Source organism: Hypomesus transpacificus, chromosome 2 (genome assembly GCF_021917145.1).
Source record: "Hypomesus transpacificus isolate Combined female chromosome 2, fHypTra1, whole genome shotgun sequence".
Lineage (NCBI taxonomy): Eukaryota > Metazoa > Chordata > Actinopteri > Osmeriformes > Osmeridae > Hypomesus > Hypomesus transpacificus.
In genome coordinates, this window is record NC_061061.1 from 7986722 (window position 1) to 8014068 (window position 27347).

The following is a 27347-nucleotide window of genomic DNA, read 5'->3' on the forward strand; positions in this document are numbered from 1 at the left end:
GCTTAATAGGGAGTGGGCAGGCTGTCCTTAAACAGTCTTTGACTATACTTCCTCAAAAGTATGAAGTTTGAAGGCGTGTCACGCCGCTTGGCAGGATCATTCCAAAAGGTAACCTACGTTTGACTTCATGCAGCGCCGGCGGCGCGTCTGCAGCCGGCTGACTTGAAGCAGCCAAAGGCATTCACTGCTTCAAGTCAGCCAGCTGCAGCCGAGTGGCACCGCCGGCGCTGCATGAAGTCGAACATACCTAAAGACGTAGGCCATGGCCCTCCTACATCTGAAGTTTCGTGCGATAAAAAAAAAGAAAAGTCCAGTCTAACATTAAACAAGTGATCTGTTTTATTTATTGACTAAACTATATTAATATTCTTCTGATCGTATTTTCTTGGGCGTGGTTGGAAGACTTGACGATTATGTAATTGTTTGAGCTTTTCAAAAGCTGAACATTGCAAGTTAATACTGAACAAACCATGAACGAAAAAGACGAAGAATTGGGTGAGTTGTCTATCTGTGCTGTTTTCTCAAAACGGCATGGCGTTAAACGCCTGCTTTACACACTATAATATACTGTATTTGATTGTACCACAAGATAATGAACGTAGACAGCCTCTCATTCCCCAGATCCAACATATTGACTTTCAAAGGGGCTTCAAAGGATTCGCCTTGGCTTTGCAAAAGTCAACGGAGGAATGTGATTCCTTAATGATTCCTGTTTCTCCACCGGTTGTATGTGTGGTAGTTTAGACAAAGACACCCAAAATGCCCCACATGTTTGATTTACTTTATTTAACAAATATGCTTCAAACATCTCTTAAATCAAGTAATTACTAGGCTATATATGTGACTCCCGCCTGTCTCTCTTGGTCTTAGAGTTTATCAAATGTTGTCACAAGACACACGTTCACTTGTTCATAGTCACGTTTTTTCTTTTTATGAGAGAAATTAGGAACGTTTGTTTCTGATTAACCAACCTCTTAAATAAGACAAAGTAGAAAATACTTTTGATTACTTTAATGGGTATCCATTCTTCTTGTTGCTGTGATATTTTCGACTGTAGATTTAGCTATTTGCTGCTGATTCAGTGTCCACTTGCTGAATGCCAAGGTGTATTTTGGGTGCATTGTCTGAGTTGTAATCAAGGCTGGTTTCCCCTTTTCTACAGCTCTCTTTTTTAGAGTCTGCCCATCGTGTTCCACATCTGTTATTCAGGGAAACTGTTGCTACAATATTTATATCTTCCATTATAGGTATTGTCTAACCAGTGTTTTATGGCCTTTAACTTTGTTCCTTAAAAAAAACAATTAGATGGAAAGCACCCTTGGGAATAATTTAGGTGCTCTGAGTAGCAAATGACGCACAGGCATGACTTGGTCTACCATAATCAAGATCTTGGTATTTCTTTTTGTTATTTATCCTGACATTGTTATTTATACACATAATTGAATGAATAGTTATGGTGTGTTCACACTGCAGACTTTTTTACCGCTCAGCACCGCCGGCCTTCCCACAGTGCACCACGCTCGGGGGCGTGTCAGACAGATTCATTCAGAGCTGTAGTTCACTTAAATCACTGTTGTAGTTCGTATAATGTAATGGCAAATGTGCGGACAAAATACAACTTTTACACACATTAAGCAAAAATCCGATACGCATTCTAGATCTGACATGATCCTATCTACAGCACACAACAGGTTATCTTTTTCTACACTTTTTTTAGGCCAAGTGAAAGATTAAATGCCACCTGCACTCTATGGAAGCGAGGTGAAGTTAGTTTCATATTCGACATTCGACATTCGTCTCACATTCGGAAGACGCTACTTTGCAGCGCCAAGTTAGGGACCGGGTGAAAATTACCCATACAATTTTGAAAAATGATGACATTTATAATATTTGTATGACTATAAAACCTCAAACAAACAGCAGAGCATTCCAACAATGTCTGACCTACTTCCACACCCTTTACTTTTTCAATAAAACATTTAAAAAAATGATAGAAAATCGCTAATCTCTGAAAATAGCATTACATCCTTGCAAATCTCAATATCTTTTCCAGACTTGGGTAAAAAAATCTCAAATATACACCAGATTATTCTAATAGTATCTTGCCTACTTCCACACCCTTTACTTTTTCAATAATGTTTTTAAAAAAATGATAGAAAATCGCTAATCTCTGAAAATAGGAAGAAATCCTTGCTAATCTCAATAATATTTCCAGACTTGGGTCAAAAAATCTCGAATATACACCTGATTATTCTAATAGTGTGTGGCCTACTTCCACACCCTTTACTTTTTCAATAATATTTTTAAAAAAATGATAGTAAATCGCTTATCTCTGAAAATAGCATGAAATCCTTGCTAATCTCAATATCTTTTTCCAGACTTAGGTCAAACAATCTCAAATATACACCAGATTATTCTAATAGTTTCTTGCCTACTTTCACACCCTTTACTTTTTCAATAATGTTTTTTAAAAAATGATAGAAAATCGCTAATCTCTGAAAATAGCATGAAATCCTTGCTAATCTCAATATCTTTTCCAGACTTGGGTCAAAAAATCTCAAATATACACCTGATTATTCTAATAGTGTCTGGCCTACTTTCACAACCTTTACTTTTTCAATAATTATGTTTTAAAAATGATAGAAAATCGCTAAACTCTGAAAATAGCATGAAATCCCTCTGAAATTTTATAGAAGACGAGTAATCATGTCATACAGGAAGACAGGATCACAATCCACCACAACGGATCAATTGACAGTCTCAGCTGTCAAGTCTTAGGTAAAACACTTTATATATAAGGAATATTTTGATTCCAGTCGATACTGACCTGACTGAGAGAGAGAGAGTGAGAGAGACAGACAGACAGACAGACAGACAGACAGACAGACAGACAGACAGACAGACAGAGAGCGCGATTGAGAGAGAGAGGTATGTGTAAGATTACTGTGATGTAACCCCTTGACACACCCCATCACTGTGAGTGTCTGCCTGTCAGAAAAATTGAAGATCTATCTTTTTTTATTCTGTATAAAATGATACTGTGTTCAGCATTCCTTGTGTGGAAAGAGAGGCCTACTCCCAAACCTGGAATAGATGGAGACGCAAACTCTGGTGACCATTTGCTTGACACCTATATGGTCAACTAGGGTTGATGACGCAAACACTCACACACACGCACGCAAGGTCTATGCAAGGGAGCCAATGAAAGAAGAGTTATGAAAAAATTGGAATTTCCTATGTGCTTACATTATTCACTTATCAATATAACTAGTCATTGGATACTAGTTAGTAAGTTCTCATGTAAACTTGCTATTAATAAGAGTAGATTGTGTCTATGTGTCAGGATTAATAGATGTTCGGGGTCAGGAGAAAGTACTGGCTAAACGTTCTTTGTCATGACCACAAGTAGAGCTCCATATGAACTCTCTAGTCTGAGAGTTGTCATGGTGTTGGGAGCAGTGAATCTCTTTCTCTGAGACTGTCGTAACGTCATTACTGTCTGACTGTCACAATCTATGTTTACATTCTTGTGCCCTATAAAAGATGGTCCTCCAGCTTTCAGAGCTGAGAGAGACATGATTGAGACCTAAGCCTGGTGTTGTGTTGTCATTTATTGTCAGAGATCTGGTTTTCTTTGTTTGGCAAAACTCATTGCCACAACTTGTGCCACTGTGTTTAAATGCACGCTTAAGATAAAAAAGAAACAGGCAATGAAAATAAGCAAAGGCTGTAATCATAATATATATGGGGTTCCATAAAAGTTATTGAGATTAGTGAAGATTTCATGCTATTTTCAGAGATTAGCGATTTATTTTCTATCATTTTTTAAAATGTTTTATTGAAAAAGTAAAGGGTGTGGAAGTAGGCCAGACACTATTATAATAATCAGGTGTATATTCGAGATTTTTTGAAACAAGTTTGAAAAAGTTATTGAGATTATCAATGATTTCATGCTATTTTCACAGATTAGCGATTTACTATCATTTTTTTAAAAACATTATTGAAAAAGTAAAGGGTGTGGAAGTAGGCCAGACACTATTAGAATAATATGGTGTATATTCAAGATTTTTTGACCCAAGTCTGGAAATATTATTGAGATTAGCAATGATTTCATGCTATTTTCAGAGATTAGCGATTTTCTATCATTTTTTAAAACATTATTGAAAAAGTAAAGGGTGTGGAAGTAGGCCAGACACTATTAGAATAATCAGGTGTATATTCGAGATTTTTTGACCCAAGTCTGGAAAAGATATTGAGATTAGCAAGGATTTCATGCTATTTTCAGAGATTAGCGATTTACTATAATTTTTTTTTAAACATTATTGAAAAAGTAAAGGGTGTGGAAGTAGGCCAGACATCATTAGAATAATCTGGTGTTTATTTGAGATTTTTCTCAACAAGTCTGCAAAAGTTTTTGAGATTTGCAAGGATGTCATGCTATTTTCAGAGATTAGCGATTTTCTATCATTTAAAAAGTTTTATTGAAAAAGTAAAGGGTGTGGAAGTAGGTCAGACATTGTTGGAATGCTCTGCTGTTTGTTTGAGGTTTTATAGTCATACAAATATTATAAATGTCATCATTTTTTAAAATTGTATGGGTAATTTTCACCCGATCCCTAACTCGGCGCTGCAAAGTTGCGTCTTCCGAATGTGAGACGAATGTCGAATGTCGAATATGAAACTAACTTCACCTCGGTCTCAAAGGAACGGGTCTTGTTCCAGCTGGAAAAAAAAGATGCATCAGACATAAACGTTGACATGTGTAACCTTTTATTATATTACTCGAAATCTCTGAAAATCAATCGCTAGATTATGACTTGCCACTACACATTCACTGTATGGATAGCGAGTGGCTGCCAGCCAGCATTTCAGCGTTGAATGTCAATCGTGTGCCGGGTGAGCTAGCTAGACTATGCAGCTAGCACAGAAGAAAGTTACGTAATGTGAAGAAACTGAATTAAACTACAAAATACAACACACCAGGGACGCCGACAACCTCAGCAACCCTGCACCAGGCATCATTTTTGTTGTTTATGTCTCTGTAATCGAACATTGACGTATCATACAATACTGGGTATGAAGACACACATACGATGAGTTGCTCTTCCATCTTGAAATTGTCAAACCTAGAAATGTTTACCATGATCAACAGTTGCTACGTTACGAGAAACAAGAAACCAACCCGATTGGCCATCGCTGGCGTTTTCACGCTCGTCATTTACATAAAGTTCAGAAAAATCCAACTTTCACCGCCCCGCTCGCCTTCCCACAATACCCTACGCGAGCGTCGACGCCCCGCTCGCCTTCCCACAATGCCCTACGCGGGCGTCAACGCCTGGTTACATTGAAAATGAATTGGAAGCCCACGCCCCGCTCTGCCCGCCCCGCTGCAGTGTGAACGCACCGTTAGGTCTAACATATTACATTGTTGTTAGTTTATTACTACGTTGTTCTGTTTAACAAGACATTTTGTAGTTGTGTTGCAGTATTACATATCAGGCCTTTGTCCTACAGTGCATAGAACAACACAGAACATCTCCTGAATGGATAATACTGTAAGTTAACAGTTTTAAGTTGCAACACAGCCTGGACTATTTAGAATCTAAGTCACCCACCCCACCTCCTAAAGTCACCTGTGCCTAAAAGATCGACCTCTAAATGTTGGCCAACATTGTAATCCAAATAGTGTTCTATGTAAATACTTCATGCATACTTTGTGACTAAACGTACATGAAGGAGGCTCTTTAATAGTACTTTATCCCTGATATGTCAAGCATTGTTTTTTTACTTTAATCTAGATAAGTACGTTTACCAAAATATTGCAATATGGTACAGAAATTTAAAGTCATAAAACAATAACAATTATATATATAATAATATAGCTGCAAGCAGCGATGCGGGTTCCTCCGCAAAATGGCAAAATATAATAAAAATGTACTTTGTAGAAGGTCAAGAGTTGGACAACAAGAGAGCAAAACGACTTTATGTTGGGCCAACTACAATAGGCTGAATGGGGATTTGAACTCATAAGCATAAGGTTACAAGGCAGCCTCTCTATCCTCTCTGCTACACACCAACTGTTGAGAATGTATGAGTAGAAAGGGCCTAGTATTAGCTTTGGTCAGCTTTGGGACAAAGGTTAAGAAACGGTTGACATTTCAAAGTGGAATTGCATGAAATTGCGCATGGTATTTCATAATTATGTCATCCTGTTTAACCAAACAGATATTCAAATTTAAGACTGCAGCTGGATTCAAACCTACAACCTTATACTTTGCAGGACACTGTCCCAGGCCATTGAGCTATTCTCAGTGTTGAATATTGTCATGTTCAGTTACTGTATAAAAAAGTAAGCTGTTTCTTCTGTTGTAAGAGTTGTTAGATTCAGCCAAAGTTTAAACTACTCAAATTCAATCATATTTTTAATTGTTGATGGTACTTCAGAGTGATGTCATCTTGAACCCAATAAGGTTTGAAAACCATCAGTCAAAATGATATTTGATTTATTGACACAAAGATATTGCGGCAATGTGTACATTTACATAAATACACCCCTTTCAGACATTTTGTATTACATTTCTCATTCCATTTCACCCTATATAAAAACACACCTGCCCGCACACTATCCCCCAATCCATGCCGTTAACCTCCCTCCCAGCACAAGTCAATCCAAAACAGAAATGCTGTAGCGGACGCATGAATTTAGACATCAACCAAAATTTGCCTCCCACAATCAAAACACATTGCTCTCTACACTGTTTCCAGAATTTCTCTAAGATGGCTTAGACTGCTTTCCAAAACCACAGTCATCTTATAATGAAGAATAGCCTCATTGGCAAAAGGTCTGTAGCATAGTCCATGATGATCTCCTTGCCGACACAAATATATGAAGGCCGACTCTCACTTCCGATTAAACCACACAACATGCACTCTCAGGGTGACCAACAAGATTATTTTAACTAACAAACAACAATATTACAAACATCTAACTGAACGAACGCAACAACTGAAATCCCTTTCAGGCTTTGCGTTTTTTGACATGCCGCACTGCATGCTGAGTACCCAAGAGCGCTGACGCTGATGATCTAGCTGTGCTCCGACTGTGTGATATGACGAGATGCTACTGACACGCAAAGGTCCCTGCGTCTCCTGAAATGTAACGCGTCTTTCTGCCTTGAAGCTGCGTGCGCATCATCATCAAGACCCAATGTATATGACAAGATAACATCCAAGCTAACAATTTCGGCAAATCTGACTGCAGCTTTGTATACCATATGTAGCCTACTGTGTTATGGTTGTTTGAGTTAAACAACTTGCTTAATGAATTTAATGGCTGTTAAATGTCAAATCCAACTATACATTTATAAAAGAGAGAGTTCCAATCAAATCTGAATTCTTTTTAAACCTAGAGGTTTAAAAGACAACCTTTGCCTAAACTGACATGCACCAACTCAGAGAACTGAGTTTCAACATCCATTTACACATTTTGTCTCTATTTTCTCTACTCTTAAGGCATAACTATGTTTAACTTAATGTCTGCGCCTCTCTGTCACCAACTGTCTCTGTAGTGGGGGGTGGGGGCTTCAGAAGGTTTCTACAGGTGTAAACAAGTTAAATTTAAGACTTTTTAAGACCTTTTAATACCCCTTCCAATTGAAATTAAAGACCAAATTTACTATGGAAATACAGATCAAAAGTGGATATAGTAATCTTCCCAAACACTGATGTCTGTTCAATATGAACAGTATGGTAAAATGACAACAATCGGTTGAGTTTAAGTACATTGACTAAATGTGTGTAATGCGAAAGGATAACACAAAAATTGAATTGCTGTCCTAAATTATATTTTGTATTAAACAATGGTGGAGCAGAAACTAGCAATTCCATGAATCCCATGGAAACAAAGGCAAATGTGTGAGATGTACTGATGTGGAGCACAAATCATCCAAGAAGCAGTACTTCTCTTGAGTGGTTTTTATTCAGATGACCAATCATTGGATTCAGGTCAAAAGTCAATAACTTGAACTGGTTTCATTACTTAAGACACTAAAAGTCAGCAGCTTGGTATGCTGGGACATGGAAAGGATTAAAAAGTAGACTTTCATCAAAGTAAAAAATGCTGGTTTGTCCTTTTTCATCGATATCCTCAAAAAAGCAGTCTGCAGAGCTACTGTGTCTGTGGGGTGACTGTCTGTCTCTGGAGGGGCAAGCAGGGCCTGGAGGCAGGGGCAAGCAGGGCCTGGAGGCAGGGGCAAGCAGGGCCTGCAGGCAGGGGCAAGCAGGGCCTGCAGGCAGGGGCAAGCAGGGCCTGCAGGCAGGGGGTCAGGGCAGGCCAGCTGGATGAAGCTGTCCTCGGGTCAGGGCCGAAGAGAAGCTGTCCTGATTCTGATTCTGTCCAGCTAGAGGGGGGTAGTCCAGCAAGGGATCAGCATCCTCTGTTGAACTCTGTTGAGCAGGCCTCTGCATGACCCTCCAGACCTGTAAAAGTGAAGTAAAGATCCATGTCAGTTGTGAAAAATGAAGCTTTTTACATCTACACTTAGATGTAAAAAGTAACATAAAATATAACTGCAAGCAGTAATGGCGGATTCCTCCAAACACTGCGAACCATTGAAAAATGTATATTATTGACAAATTGTAACTGTATAGAAAAATCTATGCTGAAGAATTACCAATGGGATACCAAATCTGAAATGCAATAACATCAAGATCCACAAGGGCCTTTATTTCAAGCCAAGACATGAAAGGAGGGGGCTTGGTGAGCCTATCCATTCCAGAAAGCCTTGTATCTTTGTGCTTTGGTTTGTGGCCTGTAGCGCCACCTATGGGTAATGGTGGACCATTTGTGGTGTGGTTATGACTCTTGGCCTATACTATCAATGTTTCAGAATGTTTTTAACTTTTTACCATTGCATACAAAATCGGAAATGCAATACCAACAAGATCCACATGGGCTTATGCAGACATTCAAGGAATGAGTGGGGGCTTGGTCAGCCCACACTCTCCTGAAATGTTGAGTGTGCGTCTTGCCAAATCCGCGCGTGTGTCAAGGGAATAATGAGTGTGTGAGAATTTGGAGCACGCACGGGGAGGAGCAGGGGACACATTTCATTGGAAATTTGCCTAGAAATTAGCTAAGCATGCATGTTTCAAATATTCACCAAAAATCGACCTTTCATCTTACTGTCAACTTTTTCTCAGATTTGTGTACTAAACATTCTCAAGAGTCTTCATATGAACTTTTTTGACTGGCTGATGTGTAAAGCATTGCGAACCATTGAAAAATGTATATTCTTGACAAATTGTAACTGTTTAGAAAAATCAATGGTGCAGAATTACCAATAGGATACCAAATTTGAAATGCAATACCATCAAGATCCACAAGGCTCTTTATTTCAAGCCAAGAAGTGAATGGAGCAAGCTTGGTGGGCCTATCCATTCCTGAAAGCCTTGTATCTTTGTGCTTTAGGGCGTGGCCTGTAGCGCCACCTATGGGTAATGGTTAGCCAGTTGTGGTGTGGTAATTACTCTTGGCCTATACTATCAATGTTTCAGGATTTTTAGAACTTTCTACCATTGCATACAAAATCGGAAATGCAATACCAACAAGATCCACATGGGCCTTTGCTAAAGACCAAGGAATTAGTGGGGGCTTGGTCAGCCCACACTCTCCTGAAATGTTGCGTGTGCATCTTTCCAAGCCCGCGCGTGTGTGAAGGGAAGGCTGCGTGTGTGTGAATGTGGAGCGTGCGTGCGCTGAGGAGGTGAGGAAGAGAGGATTTGGCAAATAAGATATAGAAATTAGCCAAGCATGTATATTTAAAATATTCACAAAAAATCTACTTTTCATCTTACATTCAACTTTCTTTCAGATTTGAGTACAAAACTGAAAATTGACTATGTGGGCATAGCCTTAGCGCCACCTATGGGTAATGGTGGGCCATTTGTGGTGTAGTCATTACTCTTGGCCTATACTATCAATTTGTCAGGATTTTTTGAACTTTTTACCATTATATACAAAATCGGTAATGCAATACCAACAAGATCCACATGGGCTTTTGTTTAAGTGTGGTTGTAACTCTTGGCCTTTACTATCAATGTTTCAGGATTTGGAGAACTTTTTACCATTGCATACAAAATCGGAAATGCAATCCCATCAAGATCCACAAGGCCTTTGCTAGAGACTAAGGAATGAGTGGGGGCTTGGTCAGCCCACACTCTCCTGAAATGTTGCGTGTGCGTCTTGCCAAGCCCGCGCATGTGAAAGGGAAGGCTGAGTGTGTAAGGATTTGGAGCACGCGCGGGCAGGAGGAGGGGAGAGAGGATTTAGCCGAAAAGCTCTGAAATTAGCCAAGCATGTATATTTAAAATATTAATTAAAAATCTACTTTTCATCTTACATTCAACTTTTTTTCAGATTGAGTACTAAACATGCTCAATAGTCTTCATATGAACTTGTGATTGAATCAATGTATCACCTTTTGACCGGCGGATGTGTACAGCATAATTTGAGCATTAGCGATACATTTGATTTGCTGTATATCAATCATCATTGGAGATCTTCCACCAATATACCAACTTTGGTGTTGATATCTCAAAAATTTGATGAGGTTTGATCCAATTTCCTGTTTGGTTGCTTTTTTGCCAATTTTGATTGGCTGTACTGGACAAACGGTTGTGACGATAAAAATGATTTTCAATAACTTTTGTGAGGCTTGGTCTGAAGATCATCTCTGGTCATTTTGAAGAAGATTTGACAAAAATTATAGGAGGAGTAGGCTTTCAAAGGTTTTTGATAAAACCGAAAATGGCGGAAAATCTATATAACTGGAAATTGACGCCATAGGGTGTGTTAAACTCGTCTTGATCCAGGGAATCCAATGGTACCTCATTTTTGAAAATCGGTCATACGGTTCAAAAGTTGCGTGTGTAAACACAAGTCCAACTTTGACCCATTGGTGGTGCTAGAGTGGTCTAATGGGAGACATGAAACTTGGTGTAGTTATAGAAGTAACTGTCCTTAATGAGTGTGCCAAATTTCTCAAAAAGTTGTCGATGGGGTCTAGGGGCTGCCATAGACTCCCATGGTACAAGAATTACAAATAATAAAACCACCAATAACAATAGGTTTCCTCCTGACAGAGGAATCCTAACTACAGTTTTGACTGTGAAATGCTCTTGTAGGTTAGATATAACGAAGTTAAGTCTTGTACTCGCTCTGAAATATTTTACTTTTGATTGTTGTACACTGTACAGTCCTGCACTTTTTTGTGGTTCATGTTGTTTTAATTTGTAAATTGTATGTTGCTGCTCTTATGGGTCTTCCCTTTTGGCACTTAAGTTTAGTTTTTTCACAATGTATACTTCATGTTTTGGCTGCTTGCAATGTTTGGGACTACCTCGTTGTTATGATCAGTGACCTATGCTCTTTTGTAAAGCTCTCTCTTGGAAGTCGCTTTGGATAAAATGTAAATGTAAATACAGTGGCATTACTTGAGCTTGAATCCAAATGTGTTGAACTGATGGAGACCTGGCCATGCAAAGTCACTCAGAACATTTGGCTCGATTCCAGGCTCTGGCAAGAGTATTTAGCTCTAAACTGGTCAATATACACATCTGACCAAAGACCAGCTCGAACTTTGCCTGTAAACAGTGATTCTGACTGTCAGAGACCTTTAAATAGGCTGACCGAGTGAAACTAGCCTGGCTAACGTAGGTCGCTTTCTCAGGAAAATGACAAATTAAATAGGCTTGTTTTGAAAGATCCTATATACTGGCTATCTTCAGTAGACTCTTGTCTACAAAAAGCAGCCCTCCCTGACGTTTTAGGACTAGAATGTAGTGAATTACGATATCGTTTACACACTGCCAGTGAGTGAGCGAGCCGAGTCTGTCATTGAGGCTAAGTCAAAACATTGTACCCTCGTGCCCAGTCTCACTCCACTTGCAAGTTTTCCACAAATCACAAAAATAATCAGAGCATCTGGCTAGAAGTACAATTCCTACATCTCCTAAAGGCTTCCCTCCTCGAGGTTTGGTAACAAACACATTTTTGGTGGCCAAATATCTCTGGCCACTGGATTGCAGGGCTTGATATTAACTTTTTGAGGCTCTTGGCCTTTGGACAAATACATTTACGTTCACTTGTCTATGCTCAAAAGTCACTTGACCCCGATACCCTTAAATAAATAGCCTGTCCAAGTGATCGGGCAAAACTAGCCTGGCTTACGGAGGTCGCTTTCTCAGGCAAATGACGAATGAAACAGACAGGTTAAAGAAATCCGAGATTCTGGCTATCTTGACCAGACTCGTATCTACATTAGGCAGTCCTCCCTGACGTTTCTGGTGTAGAATGGAGTGAAATACAACATTGTGCACACTGCCAGTGAGCGAGTCTGACTGAGGCTAACGTCAAAACAGTGTAACTGGGATGTAGTCTCACTCAGATTGCCAGTTTAAACAAATCAGAAAAATAATCGGACTAGCTGACTAAAAGCAGAATTCTCAAATCTCTTGAAAGCTGCCCTGCTCGACTTTTTAAATGTAGAATTGACTGTAAAAGTGTACAATTATGAACTTTATGAGCTTTTGGTCTTTTTAAATCTAACTATTTGTATTATCCGTGTGGTCCTTTTGCCATTTAAAATGCTATCCTTTCCCGGTTTTCTGCAGCCACGTTGCGCGCGCATCCTGATTGTTTACAAACAAATAATTGGTCTATAGCACAGCATTTTTTATATGCGACCTGCGGAACAAGGGGTGAAAATGATGTGCGACACAATGCAAAGCGGGACAGGTGGTCACCCTAGTGTCAAGGGGCAGGATGAGTCTGTGAGAATTTGGAGCGTGCGCACTGTGGAGCAATTCAATTGAATTCAATCATATATTGACATACCAAGGTGAAATTGTTTATGGTACTAGAGATTGATGTTGTCTTGAACCGTATTAGGTCTGAAAAACAATCAGTCAAAATTATATTTGATTTATTAACAAAAAAAAATATTGAAGCAATTTGTACATTTACATAAATACACTTCTTTCAGCCATTTTGTATTGCATTTCTTATTCCATGTCACCCTATGTAAAGACATGTATTCTACACATCTGTAACTAATTTCAAGTCGATTGGGTCTATGGGTTATGAGTAGAAGGGTTTTGAAGGTTGTACCAAATTTGGACAATTCAAGAACATTCATAAGTCTGACAATATGGGTCGTTGAGGCTTTTTAGTTCCCCATGAGAAATAAGGCATGTATACCGATTTTCAGGCATTTTGGAGTAGCGGGGCGCTGGTGAAATCACGTAGACTTTGGGCGTGTTTTATAGCGCCACCTGTGGGCGCACATGGGCCACTAGCCGTCTGGGAGTAATGAGTGACCTGTTGTATCATTGGGCCAAATTGGAAAAAATTGGGTCCCGGACTTTTTGAGCTGTTGGGCCATTTAGCGGAGAAATATAATAATAATAGGAATACTAACAAAAACAATAGGTTCCCTCCTACCGGAGGAACCCTAATTATAGGATTTGATCATATATATTATAAATTATTGTATATATGGAAATTGCAAAGAAAGTATGTGTATTTTATATAAATGCATTATTTTGAGAGGTCCCTATACTGTATGAATCAATGTACACTAACTTGAGTAGGGCTGCTCAGGATCAGCCATCAGTTTTTTGGAGACTTACAATATCTCTTAACCAGTACCTCTCCTTTGGCTCAGTCTCTTAAGACAAACTGCAGTCATCAGCCCCTCCTCAAGAAGCCCATTCTCCACACAGAGGTTCTGGCCAATTACTGCTTGATTGCTTAAAAAAAAAAAAAAAGTCTAACCTATTTTGCCTCGAGATTGCCTTGACAATGAAGGGCACACTATAAATCAAATGCATTGTTATTATTATGATCCTTTTGGCAAATGGGGGTATATGGGGAGGCTGCCATCTATGATGTCTCTGTCCTGAGAGTGGTCATGGGCTGGGAGCTGTGATTTTTTTTCTTTTAGACTGTTGTAACATCATTACTGCCTGACTGTCACTCTGTCTTTACATTCTTGTGCCCTATTAAAGATGGTCCCCAGGCATTCAGAGCTGAGAGAGAAATGATCGAGACTAAGCCTGGTGTTGTGTTTTCATTTATTGTCAGAGGTCTGGTTTTCTCTCCCAATCTGCAGATTGATAATACTTATACAAATCCAGAATTCAACTGAACTTTGTCACTCCATTAATGAAGAGGAAAAATACTTAATCAAGAGCAGCGCTGTTTATCATAAAAATGATATGTGCAAACCACTTGTTTCCATTGAAACTGAGCTGAAGGTTGTCTATCAATTTACCCTAACACCTTTAGGAGAGTTCGATCCCAACATTCCAGAAGAGGGTCCCACATCCCCTCCTCCTGGCTGGCTGGACTGTGTGACAGGTTATGAGGAGCCTAAAGGAGATGGTGAGTCAGAATATCCAGTTATTTGTCGTTACATCTCACTCTATGATGACTATCTTATTGCATACTGTACCAATAAGACATCCCAACAACCCATCTTGCCTTGCCTTCTTCCTTGTTTCCATCCTCCTTTCCTTCCCTGTTTTTGTCTCTTCTGTGTGTACATTGTGGCTGATAACAGTGCCTTGTCCTCTCTCCCCAGATGCTGCAGATCAGCTGTACCCCCCTCCACCTGCCTATAACCCCCAGCCTGAGAATGACAGGAATGCCTCTGTTCCCATTGTCAGGTTAGAGCTGCCTTAAGGGAGACGTTGCTCTGGTTCGGAATGAGAAAGTGAAAACACTTTTTTTTTTCCATCACTCATATATGTATTTGCAATTATACAATTATTTGCCACTATTTCTCTACTAAATTACTGTAATAATGAAACTTATTTCAGCTTGGATTCCAATGACTGTAACTTCAGAAGTATTGTTCTGCAGTAAAAGCTGATTTAAGTCTATGACGTTGGAAGGCACTCTCTAAAAGTATTGTGTTTATGTTGACCTAGGGTACCCACCGTATCTGAGGATATGGCAAGAGAAGCCCTGCTCAAGTTTGTGGCCTCAAAGTGGTGCTACAGTAGCAAGCCTGCTAGGAACCTGGTCTTTAAAAACCTAAAGCCTCTCACAGTCTACAGGGTAGGAAACCAAACATTTCCACCACTGATCTTCACACATCAATTTCAAAGTATTATACTCTTTGTATCATTTGTATGATGGGGCGAATATGACCCGTTTCTCTGGTAGTGGCCGCAATGCTCTTTTTTTGCAGTACCGGTTGGAAACATACACAGAGACTAGATCTAGTACCTGGGAGTGTCAACCATTTACTGGTGGTATGTAGAGATATAATATAAAATGAATGTATATAATAGTATTATGTTCTCTCTCTATCTAGCTATAGCTATCTAGCTATCTATATACGGTATATCTATATAGAGACTGTATAAATACATACGTAGACACATACATACAGTACATATACAGTATCTGTCTCAATCTGTTACAGGCCAGGATGTGGATGGGCCTCAGTATGGCATGAGCCCGCCTCCTTGGGATATTCCTGTGATAGCGCCACAGAGATACAAAGATGAGGTCCAGAAAATCTGTGTGCCCCACTCCTCCGTTGTTAAGGTACACTAAAGTCCCTTCCTGACAATAGAACCCAGCTCTTAACCTGGGATATGTTCTTACTTCCTGACTCCCCTTCTCAAATAAAGGTTGTGTGACAGAAAATGTTTCTATGGTCAACGTGTGTTACAGCCATGCCACCGATGCCACGGCTTTGGCAGAGTGCGCTGCAAACACTGTCAAGGGAAAGGATCGGTAAGTGTGTAACACACACACCCTTTCCACTATATCTTCACTTTACTTTGTTTTGCTCTGTCTCCCACCTCTCTCACATTCACTCCCAGATGTATAGATCCCATACACACAAAAACCACACACATCCTCTGTTTCTGTCTCTCTTTCTTTTCATGTTTTTGTCAGTATTCCTTTTCTGATGATAAGAAAGAGAAAAGTAGATGATGTAGGATAAACCTTTTTTCTAAGAAACGCTGTACAGCTTGCCATGGCTCCAGGTACACCAGAAACAAACGTTGCGGAAGCTGTCACGGGAGGGGCAGAAGAAGGTAAGAATCTCTCTCTCAGCCCTTGAGAACTGTATGATAACTATGAGCACCCCTGTGCGTGTGGGATAGATAACCACTTACAGTTTATTTTCCAATCGCTTTGGCTCATTTTTGGAAACAATCTTATAACATTCTCTAAATCAGTGTTTCTCAGCTTATGGATCGCAAGTTGGTGTGGAGAGGGACGTGTACTTCGGCTCCGTAAAAAAAGCTAACGTATATTAAGTTACCAGACCTGCCCAAGTCTCACGCATTCACCGTGAGACACCAAGTTGATAGCCTTCTTGAGTTATACAAAGTTAAACACCCCCCCTCCCCCCCTGGTCATGATTTACGTATGACCAAAGAGAAATGTGGGTCCTGTGGTTAGACCAGTTGAGAAACACTGTTCTAAGTGTAATCGTCACGTTTACAGTTTTTCTCAATTGCTTTCGCTCAATTCTTGAATGAAAAATTTGTTTTTTCAAAACAATAAATTCTAATCTCTGAACAATGTATTTATTGTTCACACCAAATTAGAATTTATTTTTTATTTACTAAATGTTCATGTGTTTTGGCATGTGTGCAAAAAAGTACAATTGTCTACAATTGGACACAATAACTACATGCACATATAAATAGATCCTGATCAAAACTGATGAGTTGATTCCCAGTGGCTTTGTTCTGCCCTTAGCAAGCATAGAGAACAGGCTTGGCAGTTTAGCGCCATCTAGTGGCCATTTTAGAATTTCAGTCTTTTTCACCTTGATAATACAAAAAACAAAACTACTCTCTTAATCCCAAATAAAATCGACCCTTGTAACGCATTCCTTATAACGCATCGTCTGTAAGAACCATTCCTAAATACTTTTGGTTAATTATAATTGTATTGTAATGACCAGCCTAGGTCCGAAAGCAACGGGCATGCGATGACGTTACAGAATCTGAATCGTTTATTCACGGTAACACAGGCTACTGTTTGGCCATAGCCTATGCCAAATTAAATAACAGAATGGTACTAGCACACACAGAACAATCACGACAAGCTCTCTTGAAACCCAGGTGTAAGAGAGAGAACTAAAAGGTTAAACCAGGGAGTTAGATGGCTGAGCGGTGAGGAATCAGAAGGTTGCCGGATCGATTCGCCGCCCCGCCAAAATGACTTTGTGTCCTTGGGCAAGGCACTTCATCCTATTTGCCTCGGGGGGAATGTCCCTGTACTTACTGTAAGTCGCTCTCGATAAGTACGTCTGCTAAATGACTAAATGTAAATGTAAACCTGGTCCTAACAATGCCCCATCCCTTCAGCCTAACCCCTGCCCCCCCCCCCCCCCCCCCCCCCCCCGCTAACCACCAGGATGCCCTGCAACCTAACATTCTGTGCATTCCTGTGATTGGCAGACAGCAGGTTGATTGGCATGTCAGACCCTGCTAACACTGAACAATGACCACAAAACACAACAGCCCAACATGCCACACACATCTGTCTGTGCAGGTCGCTACGATAGATCTTAGTAATTTCAGTTATTTCTCTGATTATCTGTATATCACTTTTCCTGCTGCCATGAAATGTGCTAGCATAGTAAGCTATTTCAACGAAATGACACCGAAGACCTAAAGAGACTATTATACCTTTATTCTGACAAATTGGATTGTAATTGAACATCATAATTGTAAAACATATTTTTTGTATACTTTCCGTTTTACTCAGTTTCATTAAAAAACTTGGAGCTTGGAAGCTACATCCTGACTTAGCGTCTATATGAAAAGAGTTAGGCTGGCTGTCGACATGTGTTAAGAAACACACCTGGAGGACAGTAAAGGCATTGTCATACTCTTCACAACTTCTAAACATTCTTTCATTTTGTGAGCCATCACATGCAAAATTATTAATTCAATTAACAAAATCTGTCAGACATATAGCTCTGGAAAACATTGAGAGACCACTGCACTTTTTTTCTTTAATAAAAAAAAAAGTTGAGAAGGACAATTTTGACTGAGGAACTATGGAGTTAGATTAGTTTCATAATTCACAAACAAACATAACACGATTCACAAATGTGTTACATGATTAACAAATAAATGTAACGCGATTCACAACTGTGTTTCATGATTCACAAATTAATGTAATGCGATTCACAAATGTATTTCATGATTCACAAATAAATGTAACGCGATTCACAAATGTATTTCCTAATTCACAAATGCATTTCTTTCTAAAAGATATTCTATCAGATCTTCTTTTCCAATTTGAGCAAATATTGTCCTTCTCAACTTTTCTTAAACAAAAGAAAAAGGTGAATTATTGAACTATTGAATTAATAATTTTATATGAGATGGCTCACACAATGAAATAATGTTTAGAAGTTGTGAATAGTGTGACAATGCCACTGAGAATCCACTCATCAGTTTTGATCAGCATCCATGTGCATGTAGTTATTGTGCCTAATTGTAGACAATACTTACTCTTTTGCACACGTGCCAAAACTAGTGCTGGGCAGATTTAAAAAAAAATCTAGATTAATCTCACTGTAATCTTGGAATTAATCTAGATTAATCTAGATTAAAAGGGTTCATTTGAATTCCGCCGAAGGCATTCAGAATGTGTGCTACCCAAATAATGACTAAAAGTAAGTCTTTGAGAACGGGCTTCTCAAGCCAGGTGAGCGAGGAGATTAGTTAGCTTGGTTGATAGAGCTGTGCTGACGGCCTTGCCTCGGTTGCATTCAAACATACTAGTTTGACGACGACTCTTCCCCTGCGCTACATCAGTGCTTGGCCCAGCATCTTCTGCATTAGCTAAGGGATGCTTTGCGTTTAGGTGGTATTTGAGACTGGCAGAACTCCTACAGTAAACTAATGCCGCATTACACAAGGTGCAAACAACCTTAGTCGTCGAGGTTTCCATTGGGAAGGTTCTTAAAAATACATTTTCCCTGAAGCAAACCTGGTGGCTTCATAGCTGCATCCATGTTAGCACGTCACGTTTGATGTGGTAATTTCATATACAATGCATACACACAGGTTCGAAGACTCGTTCTCGCCCCCTACAGTGCAATTCGGCTAGGTATACATCCGCAGTAAAATATCATAACTTGCGTAGTATAGACCCAGCTCCCAACCCAACTTTGAGAATAGATTAACGGCGATATTTTTTTTATCGCCCGATAAGAGTCTCACGTTAACGCAGCACGTTAATGCCGATAACGGCCTTCCACTAGCCAAAACACATGAAAATTGCTTTAATTAATAAGACATTTAAATCTGGTGTGTTGTTATCCCTTACAAAAAAAGAAGTATACTTCAAGTTTATTTTGTAAGTATACTTAGTATAAAAAGTATACTATTATCATATCACTTAAAGTATACTAGCAGTGTACTTACTTCTATACTTTTTTTGTACTAAGTAAACTGAATTGGCCCACTTTTTAGGTCATTTAGTACATTTGAAAGTACACTTTTTAGGTCATTTAGTACACTTTAAAGTACACTTACAGTGCACTTTTAGTTCATCAAGTATACTTCCTCAAGTACTTCAAAGTATACCTTGGAATACTCTAAAGCAGGGGTGTCAAACATACGGCCCGCGGGCCGGAACCGGCCCCCAAGGAGGTTCGATCAGGCCCGCAGGATAATTTGAAAGTGGAAAAAATGCATAAAAGACATGGAATTAATATTTTTAATTCGCTGTAATTCATGGATTATCCGCTAAGGGGCGCACTCTTTCCATCAGAGTAGAAGACAAGCCGCATCACTGAGACAGACTGAAAACAGCAGACGGTATCAATTAATACCTTGGTCTCTACTAGGGATGGGCGAACGATGCCTTGTGAAGCTTTGGTGGTTTCTTCCGGATTGTGCCGGCCCAAAGAGCCGAACTATCGGCGCTTTGAAAATGAACAGCGTCATCTAGCAGCCGTTTAAACTGGCTGAATGAGGCGTAGTGGTTGTCTCCGACGGTAGACTACCCTACGTTATTCAATATTTAATTAAGGCTACATGTGTTCATTTTGATCTGATATTAGTGCTCACACATTAAAATGTTGTGATACATCCGTAGGCCTTTAGAATTATGTCATTTTCTCACAGTAAAAGTTAAAGAATATCGTACGAGATTCACTGGACTGGGGCGCGAACTTGGGATCCCAGATTCGCATTAACAATATGTAGCCGTACAACGCTTTAACCAACTACACCACCGAAGAGATCATTACTTGTTAAAGCGGTTGGACGGAGTTTATACGATATGGTCTTTATATCAATTAAACTAGATAACACAGAAGAAAGACATGATATTTTGGTTATTTATAGCAGAGTATGGTATAATTTTAATGGTCCGGCCCACTTGACATCTCCCTAGGCCGTATGTGGCCCACGATGCGAAATGAGTTTGACACCCCTGCTCTAAAGTAACCTGTGTAGTGCACTTTCAGTTCATGAAGTATACTTCCTAAAGAGCTTCAAAGTATACTTTGCAATACTTTAAAGTGCACTTTCATTTAATGTAAGTAATTCAAGAAGTAAACTTCTAAATGTAATTTTACTATTACTTACTAATGTATTAAAATGTTCAGGGGCCCCTCAAACGCCTCAGATCATAAGTGACGTGGCGAAAACGGGGCCTTAGTATCATTTCACTGCAGATTCTTAGCTGAAAGAGGCTATTGACTGCGTTAGCGTTCTCGTTTCAAGAATCCAGCTGTTCTTATAAAATGTAACAGTCATTTAACTCATGGTTACAATGGTAAACCAGCACAACAATGACAATTATTCTAAGCAGACACATTTAAAAAACGAAATTATTGAATTTACATTTGTATTTCGAAAAAACTGCAAACTTATCAGCAAATTTTAACACTATTTACCGTCTTGCATCATTGACTACACATTGAGCCAGAGCCACACTATCTTCATTAATTCACGTTGTTATTTCGTTCTTCAGTCAGTTTGACAGTATAACCTTCAAATGCATAATGCAACCCACCCTTATGTCTGCTTCTTTCTCAAGTAGCTTTTTAGTTTTTTTTCCATTAATACTCCAATTGATAATTATTAGTATAAGATTATAGGGCTTCAGAATGTTTTTGCAGTAATTAAGGTTATAGCTTCAGTACCAAAAAAGATTCAATGTGCAATGCATAATAGATTTCATAGGCATTAATAATTAGAATGAGATGGATCTAAAAAATGTAACCTGTAATGTACCTAAAAATGGACTGTTCTTGCTGTATAATAATAGAAAACGTACATCCTACTCCAGAAGAAATGTATACCATTTTCTGTTCTAAGCATACTTCTTAAAAGTATATCAAAAGTGAACCATTTTCGAAGTATACTTCTTACAAAAATAAACTATTTTTAAAGCGTACTTAAAAGTATATCAAAAGTGAAACATTTTCAAAGCATACTTCTTAAAAGTATGCCAAAAGTGAACTAAAAGTGTACTATCCATATTTTAGTATACTTATAGTATACTTAAATATACGTATTTTTTGTAAGGGATGTAATGCTAGGTTGCTGTTATGTTATGTTTCAACAGCACCCCCCGTAAGCGCAAATCGGAGAAACGCTCCCCCACCCAGCCTCGGCGCCCTCTGCTGGTGGTGCGGGACGATTAATTAATGGACGCACTTTGGTATTTGGCGCCCCCTCTTCATGGCGCCCAAGGCGGCTGCCTAGGTCGCCTATAGCAAACGCTGGCTCTGCGTTAAGCGAAAGCAAAAAAAGGAGAAAGAAGAGAGAGGAGCAGCGCTTTTTCAAAGTGTGCTTTCTATCGACAGTTTTTTTTAAAAGGAGGTTGCTGGTTGCTTTTCAAAGGAGGCACCTGTTGTTAGTGCTAGCTCGTCTGCTAATGTTAGCAATGAGGTTGATATTTCTTGACTCTACTAGGGTGGACAGTAGAACGCGTCCTTTTTGGCCAAGGCAACTGTCAATTATTCTGGAACGCAGGTAGCAACGCATTGAATCGAACGTTCAGAAAGCAGCCTAAAGCCGCGTTCACACTTGACTTATTTTTCAGAAAAAAGCGCTGCCTTCAGCGCCTTTTGAGCGCCTTTTCAGCCTTTTTTGCCTTTTCAGAAAAGCGCTGGGTGACGTCAAGCGCCTTTCTGTCGAGAACTTTGTAACCTGAATGGGAATCATATAAAATCTGAATGGGAGTCAGATGGCTGAGCGGTGAGGGAGTCGGACTAGTAATCAGAAGGTTGCCGGATCGATTCCCCGCCAAGCCAAATGACATTGTGTCCTTGGGCAAGGCACTTCACCCTACTTGCCTCGGGGGGAATGTCCCTGTACTTACTGTAAGTCGCTCTGGATAAGAGCGTCTGCTAAATGACTAAATGTAAATGTAAATGTATATATTCTAGCAATACATTATTATCCATTCTTTTCCGTTGGTTACTTATCGACAGCTAGCTATGCTATTGCTTGCTTTAGCTTTGGCGTTTGAGGAGTCATAGCCATAGCCAAAGCCTGGTAACTAAGGTAAAAGGTTACTAGGGAAGTACACTCGTCCCCACTCTCCTCGTCCTGATTGGTCAGCTGTCAAAAAGGCGCTTGACGTCACCCAGAGCTTTTCTGAAAAGTTGAGAAAACTGAACTCAAAAAGGCGTCGGGCTCAGCGCTTTTTTTAAAAGGCGTCCGCCTTTTTCCTTTTCCCATAGGGTTGCATGTAAAAAGCCGCTGAAGGCAGCGCTATTTTCTGAAAAAAGAAGTCAAGTGTGAACCTTAATGTAGCTAACAACGCCGCCTGAAAATAAGGCAGTGGAATCTAGGTTTCCACTTTTGGAGGGGCTAAGCCCCTAGATAAAACCTATTATTTTTGCAGTGGGGCATGCAGTGGGGCATGTTCCCCAGAATACATTTTTTTATATATCCTTTTAAATAGTGTCCTCTAGTGGGGTTTAGGAAGAGAAATTAACACATTTAGATGTAAAATAAAAAAATATAATAAAAAGATTATAATTTTTTCAAAAAGAAATTGCGAGGGGGGGGGGCTAATGAAACTTTTGGAGGGGCTCCAGCGGATGTGTGCTATCCGGGTTGGTTTCCTTTGTAACTTTTTTCAGCATGTCGGCACCACATGGACACTTACTGAAAATCTAGGTTAGGTCAGAGCCATATAAAAAGAGTAAATCAAAGTAAATAAAGCAAGTACATTTCTTTCCACTTGCCCTACAAAAAAATCCACTTGTCCCGAACAAGTGGACAAGCCTTAATGTCGAGCCTTGAAAAGGCATCTTTATGTAGTATTACATGCTATTATGCTCGTTGCTGGTAGGCCTATGTATGATTTAATTACATTTATGGATTGTGTGCTGTTCATCTTTCATTTGCTGCAATCAATTGAATTTTGTAACCGACATAGTTTTACCTATATAACTAGCTGTGGTTGAGTTGATAGGAGGGTCGGGAGGGGCCCATTATGCCTTTGTGCCCAGGATCCCAGAATTTGTTAATCCAGCCCTGCCGACAGTGCTGCCATCTCTGTGGTCTAACCTTTTGTTCTCCCAGGTGCGTATTCTGTCATGGAAAAGGCAACAGAAATTGCGAATCCTGTGCTGGTAAAAAGTACCTCCTCAACTACATCCAGCTGACTGTAACATGGTGCGTTAACATTTTATTTTATCGTATTTTTTACTGTTGCTTGCTTTTCTACAGGTACACTTGCACTTATAGCGATTCATCTTGTTTTATTGTAACTTGCTTAACTACATGTTCTTATGGTTCTTCCCTTTGGCACTTATTTTTGGTTGTTCACAATATGTGCGTCATGTTTTGGCTACCCGCAATGTTTTGGGGCTATCTTGTTGTTATTATCAGTGACCTACGCACTTTGTAAAGCTCTCTCTTGGAAGTCGCTTTGGATCTGCTAAATGAATACATGTAAATGTTTAAAATAATATAGGTCCTGCAAGAGCAAATTCATCAAAATCTAACCTGATTTTACTTTGTGTATTAAGAGAAAATAAACAGCAGTGGCTTTGACTTGATAAATTAAGTCGCACAAATTACTAATGCAAAAAGGTTATATTAGTGGTACACCCAAAAGTCACAAAATACAGTCTGTTTACTTATCCTAGACAACATTAAAGATGATGTGAACATGAAATACAAGCTTGAGGTAGAAAACTCTCAAAGCCAAAGTCAGCTGTTGGCATCACCTGACAATAAACTGGCTGCATCCTCAGTAGGTTACAACAATTACAGGCCCTGTGCCGGGACAGATGGTCTATTTAAATGACTAGAAATTCCCACACGGGCACCCAACACTGCTGCAGTTGACTAGAGTTTACTGTATCTGCCTCTGCTTTCTTCCCATCAAGATGTGGGTTTGCTATCTCATCATGCTGGTTTGGTTGCTGCTTCCATCCCAGCGCTAACCTTAGGTTCTAAAGTATGGATATATATGCCCCTTAATGAAGGATAAGATTCCACATCATGTGAAGCTTTCTCTGTATTCTTGGTCAAATGGCTTCTTAAAGCAGAACCACACCACCAAAGATGAACACAGACATTGTTCTAACAAATAATTTCACTGCGTAAACCATTAGTTGACTGAAATACTAATTGAATCATGATAACTAGAAAAGTGTATTTAAGTGTGGTTTACTTACAAGTTCTGCCCTCCTGCTTTATGTCTGTCACAGGAAGAACCATGTGTTTGAATTCATACCTGACCGCCTGCCAGAGTTCCCTCTTAAGAAGTTGGAAAAGGTGACCGCGGATCCGTTCTTTGTGGATGAAAACCTCCTGGTAAAGAGTGGTCTTCTCTTCCCTCTCCTCATCTATTCTTTCCTTAATGTTGATCCCTGTTGTCTTCTTGTTACTTCTCATGTCATATTGCACTGTAGTCAAGTCTTTTTATTTTAATTACCTTAAATTTAATTTAAGTTAAATTGTCTCATGTCTTTTTAGCAGGGGCGCCGTATAGGGGGGGGGGGGGGGAAGCTAGGACGATTCTAAGGGCCCCTGACTGACAGGGGCCCCAAAAAATTGAAAAACGAATAGAAATTATCAAAAAATATAAATATAAATTTTATTTTTCATGGGTCCCAAAATTCCTGGCGGCGCCCCTGCTATTCAGTATGTACTGGCCAGTACTAGCAATGCTTTTCTTCTCAGGTGTACCCCATTGTGGGTTTTCCTGATCAGGACATCTGTGAACAGTCCAGGATAGCAACCCAGGAACACTTCAGCAAATTCTCCTCTGTCAGCCGGATTCTACAGCAGGTCAGATGCAAACTCTTCATACACACAAACACACACACACATACACTCAACCACACACAAAGTACACATTCTTGATCACACACTCCCTGCCCTATGCACAGTCCGTGCCACACAAACATTGGCTAGCTTACAAATGGAGCATTATAGCTAACCTATGGAGCATATCTAACAAATGGAACTACTCACATTTCCTGTAACACTGGAATGTGCACCCAAAATGCAATTTCCTTTTATGGCCAGTAGATGTCAGTGCCTGCTGCTACCTCAACCACTGCTCCCCTTTCTTAAGGCCTTTAGGTGATTACACCTTGAGTAAATGGATAAATACAAGCTAGTTTAAAATCCCACCAAACCTTTCATTTAGTAGCCTTTACACAATTATGTCTACCTACTTAATCTTTATGATGTAGTCCCAGTTTTACAATTGGAGTATGGTCTTGGAATCCAATTGCTTATTGATGATGGTGAACAAGGATTTGGAATTTGTCCAGCAGCCTTTGTTTGTCTTTTGTTTTGCAGCGTCAAAGCATTGAACTGGTGCCCCTGACTCATGCATTCTATGCATACGACGGAAAAGACTTTGAATACTTCATTTATGGTCTCGAAAACAAGATTTACACTGCAAAGTATCCCTCTGCATGTAGTATTTTGTAATTGTAAACATTTAAATTCTTATAAAGAATGTGTTTGTAATCGCTTACCATTGGCAGTCCTTAATGTACTTAACTTACAATGTTAATCTTTTGTTTATTCGCAATAATTAGTCAGCATGTATAGTAGAAATAACACATGTATGTATTGATATATAGTGAAGCAATAGCCCTTATATATTTTAAAAGCCTATTTCATTTGTATGATTATAATCTTACATGATCTTAAGCCTGGATCAAAGCTGACACTGTTATTTGCCTTGATTGTCTGTCCATTTCATGTTGAAAGATTGTTATTGGAATTGGAATATTCTTATTTAATGTATTTTACAGATACACCCCATTCTTAAAAACACTAGTTTTTGCGCGTAGCTTTTGATAACTTTATCTGTATGTATTTACCTCCACACTATGCAGTGATTGTTTGTCCTAGGCTTGTTTCACAATATTCCAGACAGTGTACTGCAAATGGAAGTGGCTATAAATAGAAGGGCCTAAAGCATGTGTGTTGACCTTTTTTAAGGGACAAGGGGAACTGTTCAAAGACAGACAAAAAAAATATGCTCAGATTAGATCTGCTTTTACACCTTATTGTAAAAAATCTGTTGCTAACTGTAAATTATCTTTAGTTGGCTCATTATCTCATAGCAGTGCAAGTATTGTTTTTACCCTATTTTTGGCAGATTCATCAAGCCTTATGATTTGTCAGAAAAACAAGTCACACCAACAACAACATTTTGGAAATACGAGTGTTGGTGACAGTGTTCCTGGCACTAGTATGATTGTGCCATAGCAGATGGAAGTCAAAAATAACAAGGGAACAAATTTGTGGTGGTCAAAACAGCCGTGGCCCACTGTAGCCTGGCATCCTCAGGGGCTTTCACATTCCTCCATTTCCTGACAAGGGGAAAGTCCTGCCATTGAAATAAATTGTTTCAGTTCTCCCTAATTTTACTGCTTATTTTTTAGTCTATCTTTAAATAGATTTCAAAGCAATTATGGTGTTTGTGTTAAAAAAAGAATTAGAATACAGAATTAGAGATCCACAATCATGTGACACACAGAAATTACTTAAATCGCTGGACACATACTATCTATCATAGGCCTTTTTCTTATAAGGTTGGGCCTTCAACCTTGATTGAACCAATGATGTCTGCGTATAAATTTTTTCTTCCTCTTCCGGTTAAAGCATTATCTCGTGGTTTCCCTGCTTTGCCTCTGTGCCCTAATGCAATCTGGATTCACTTGGCGTGACGTTGAATGAAAGCAAGCTTTAATGCCCTGCTTGGGGTTTAGTTTCAAAGGTCAGGGTAGGTAGTTTAGTCTCACCAGAAGAGGACTTGGTCTAAAGAACATACGTTTTAAAGTAGT

The 27347-nt window shown here is 39.4% G+C and overlaps 1 protein-coding gene across 1 annotated transcript; it reads left to right on the forward strand.

The window, feature by feature from the left end:
- Positions 1-257: 257 nt before the first annotated feature.
- LOC124474365 (protein SSUH2 homolog) lies at positions 258-26925 on the forward strand. The gene is made up of 12 exons (XM_047030400.1): positions 258-495; positions 14348-14443; positions 14643-14727; positions 14992-15121; positions 15255-15318; positions 15492-15616; positions 15746-15808; positions 16037-16116; positions 23608-23700; positions 24744-24849; positions 25219-25326; positions 25846-26925. Exons 1-12 carry the CDS (start codon positions 471-473, stop codon positions 25978-25980), a joined length of 1110 nt encoding a protein of 369 aa, XP_046886356.1. The 5' UTR covers positions 258-470; the 3' UTR covers positions 25981-26925.
- The last annotated feature ends 422 nt before the right edge of the window (positions 26926-27347 follow it).

Coding starts and splice junctions, on each gene's coding strand:
- LOC124474365 (XM_047030400.1), top strand. CDS start 471: ATGAACGAAAAAGACGAAGAATTGG. Junction 16,117..23,607: donor CACGGGAGGGGCAGAAGAAG/GTAAGAATCTCT, acceptor TTGTTCTCCCAG/GTGCGTATTCTGTCATGGAA. Junction 24,850..25,218: donor TTGTGGATGAAAACCTCCTG/GTAAAGAGTGGT, acceptor TTTTCTTCTCAG/GTGTACCCCATTGTGGGTTT.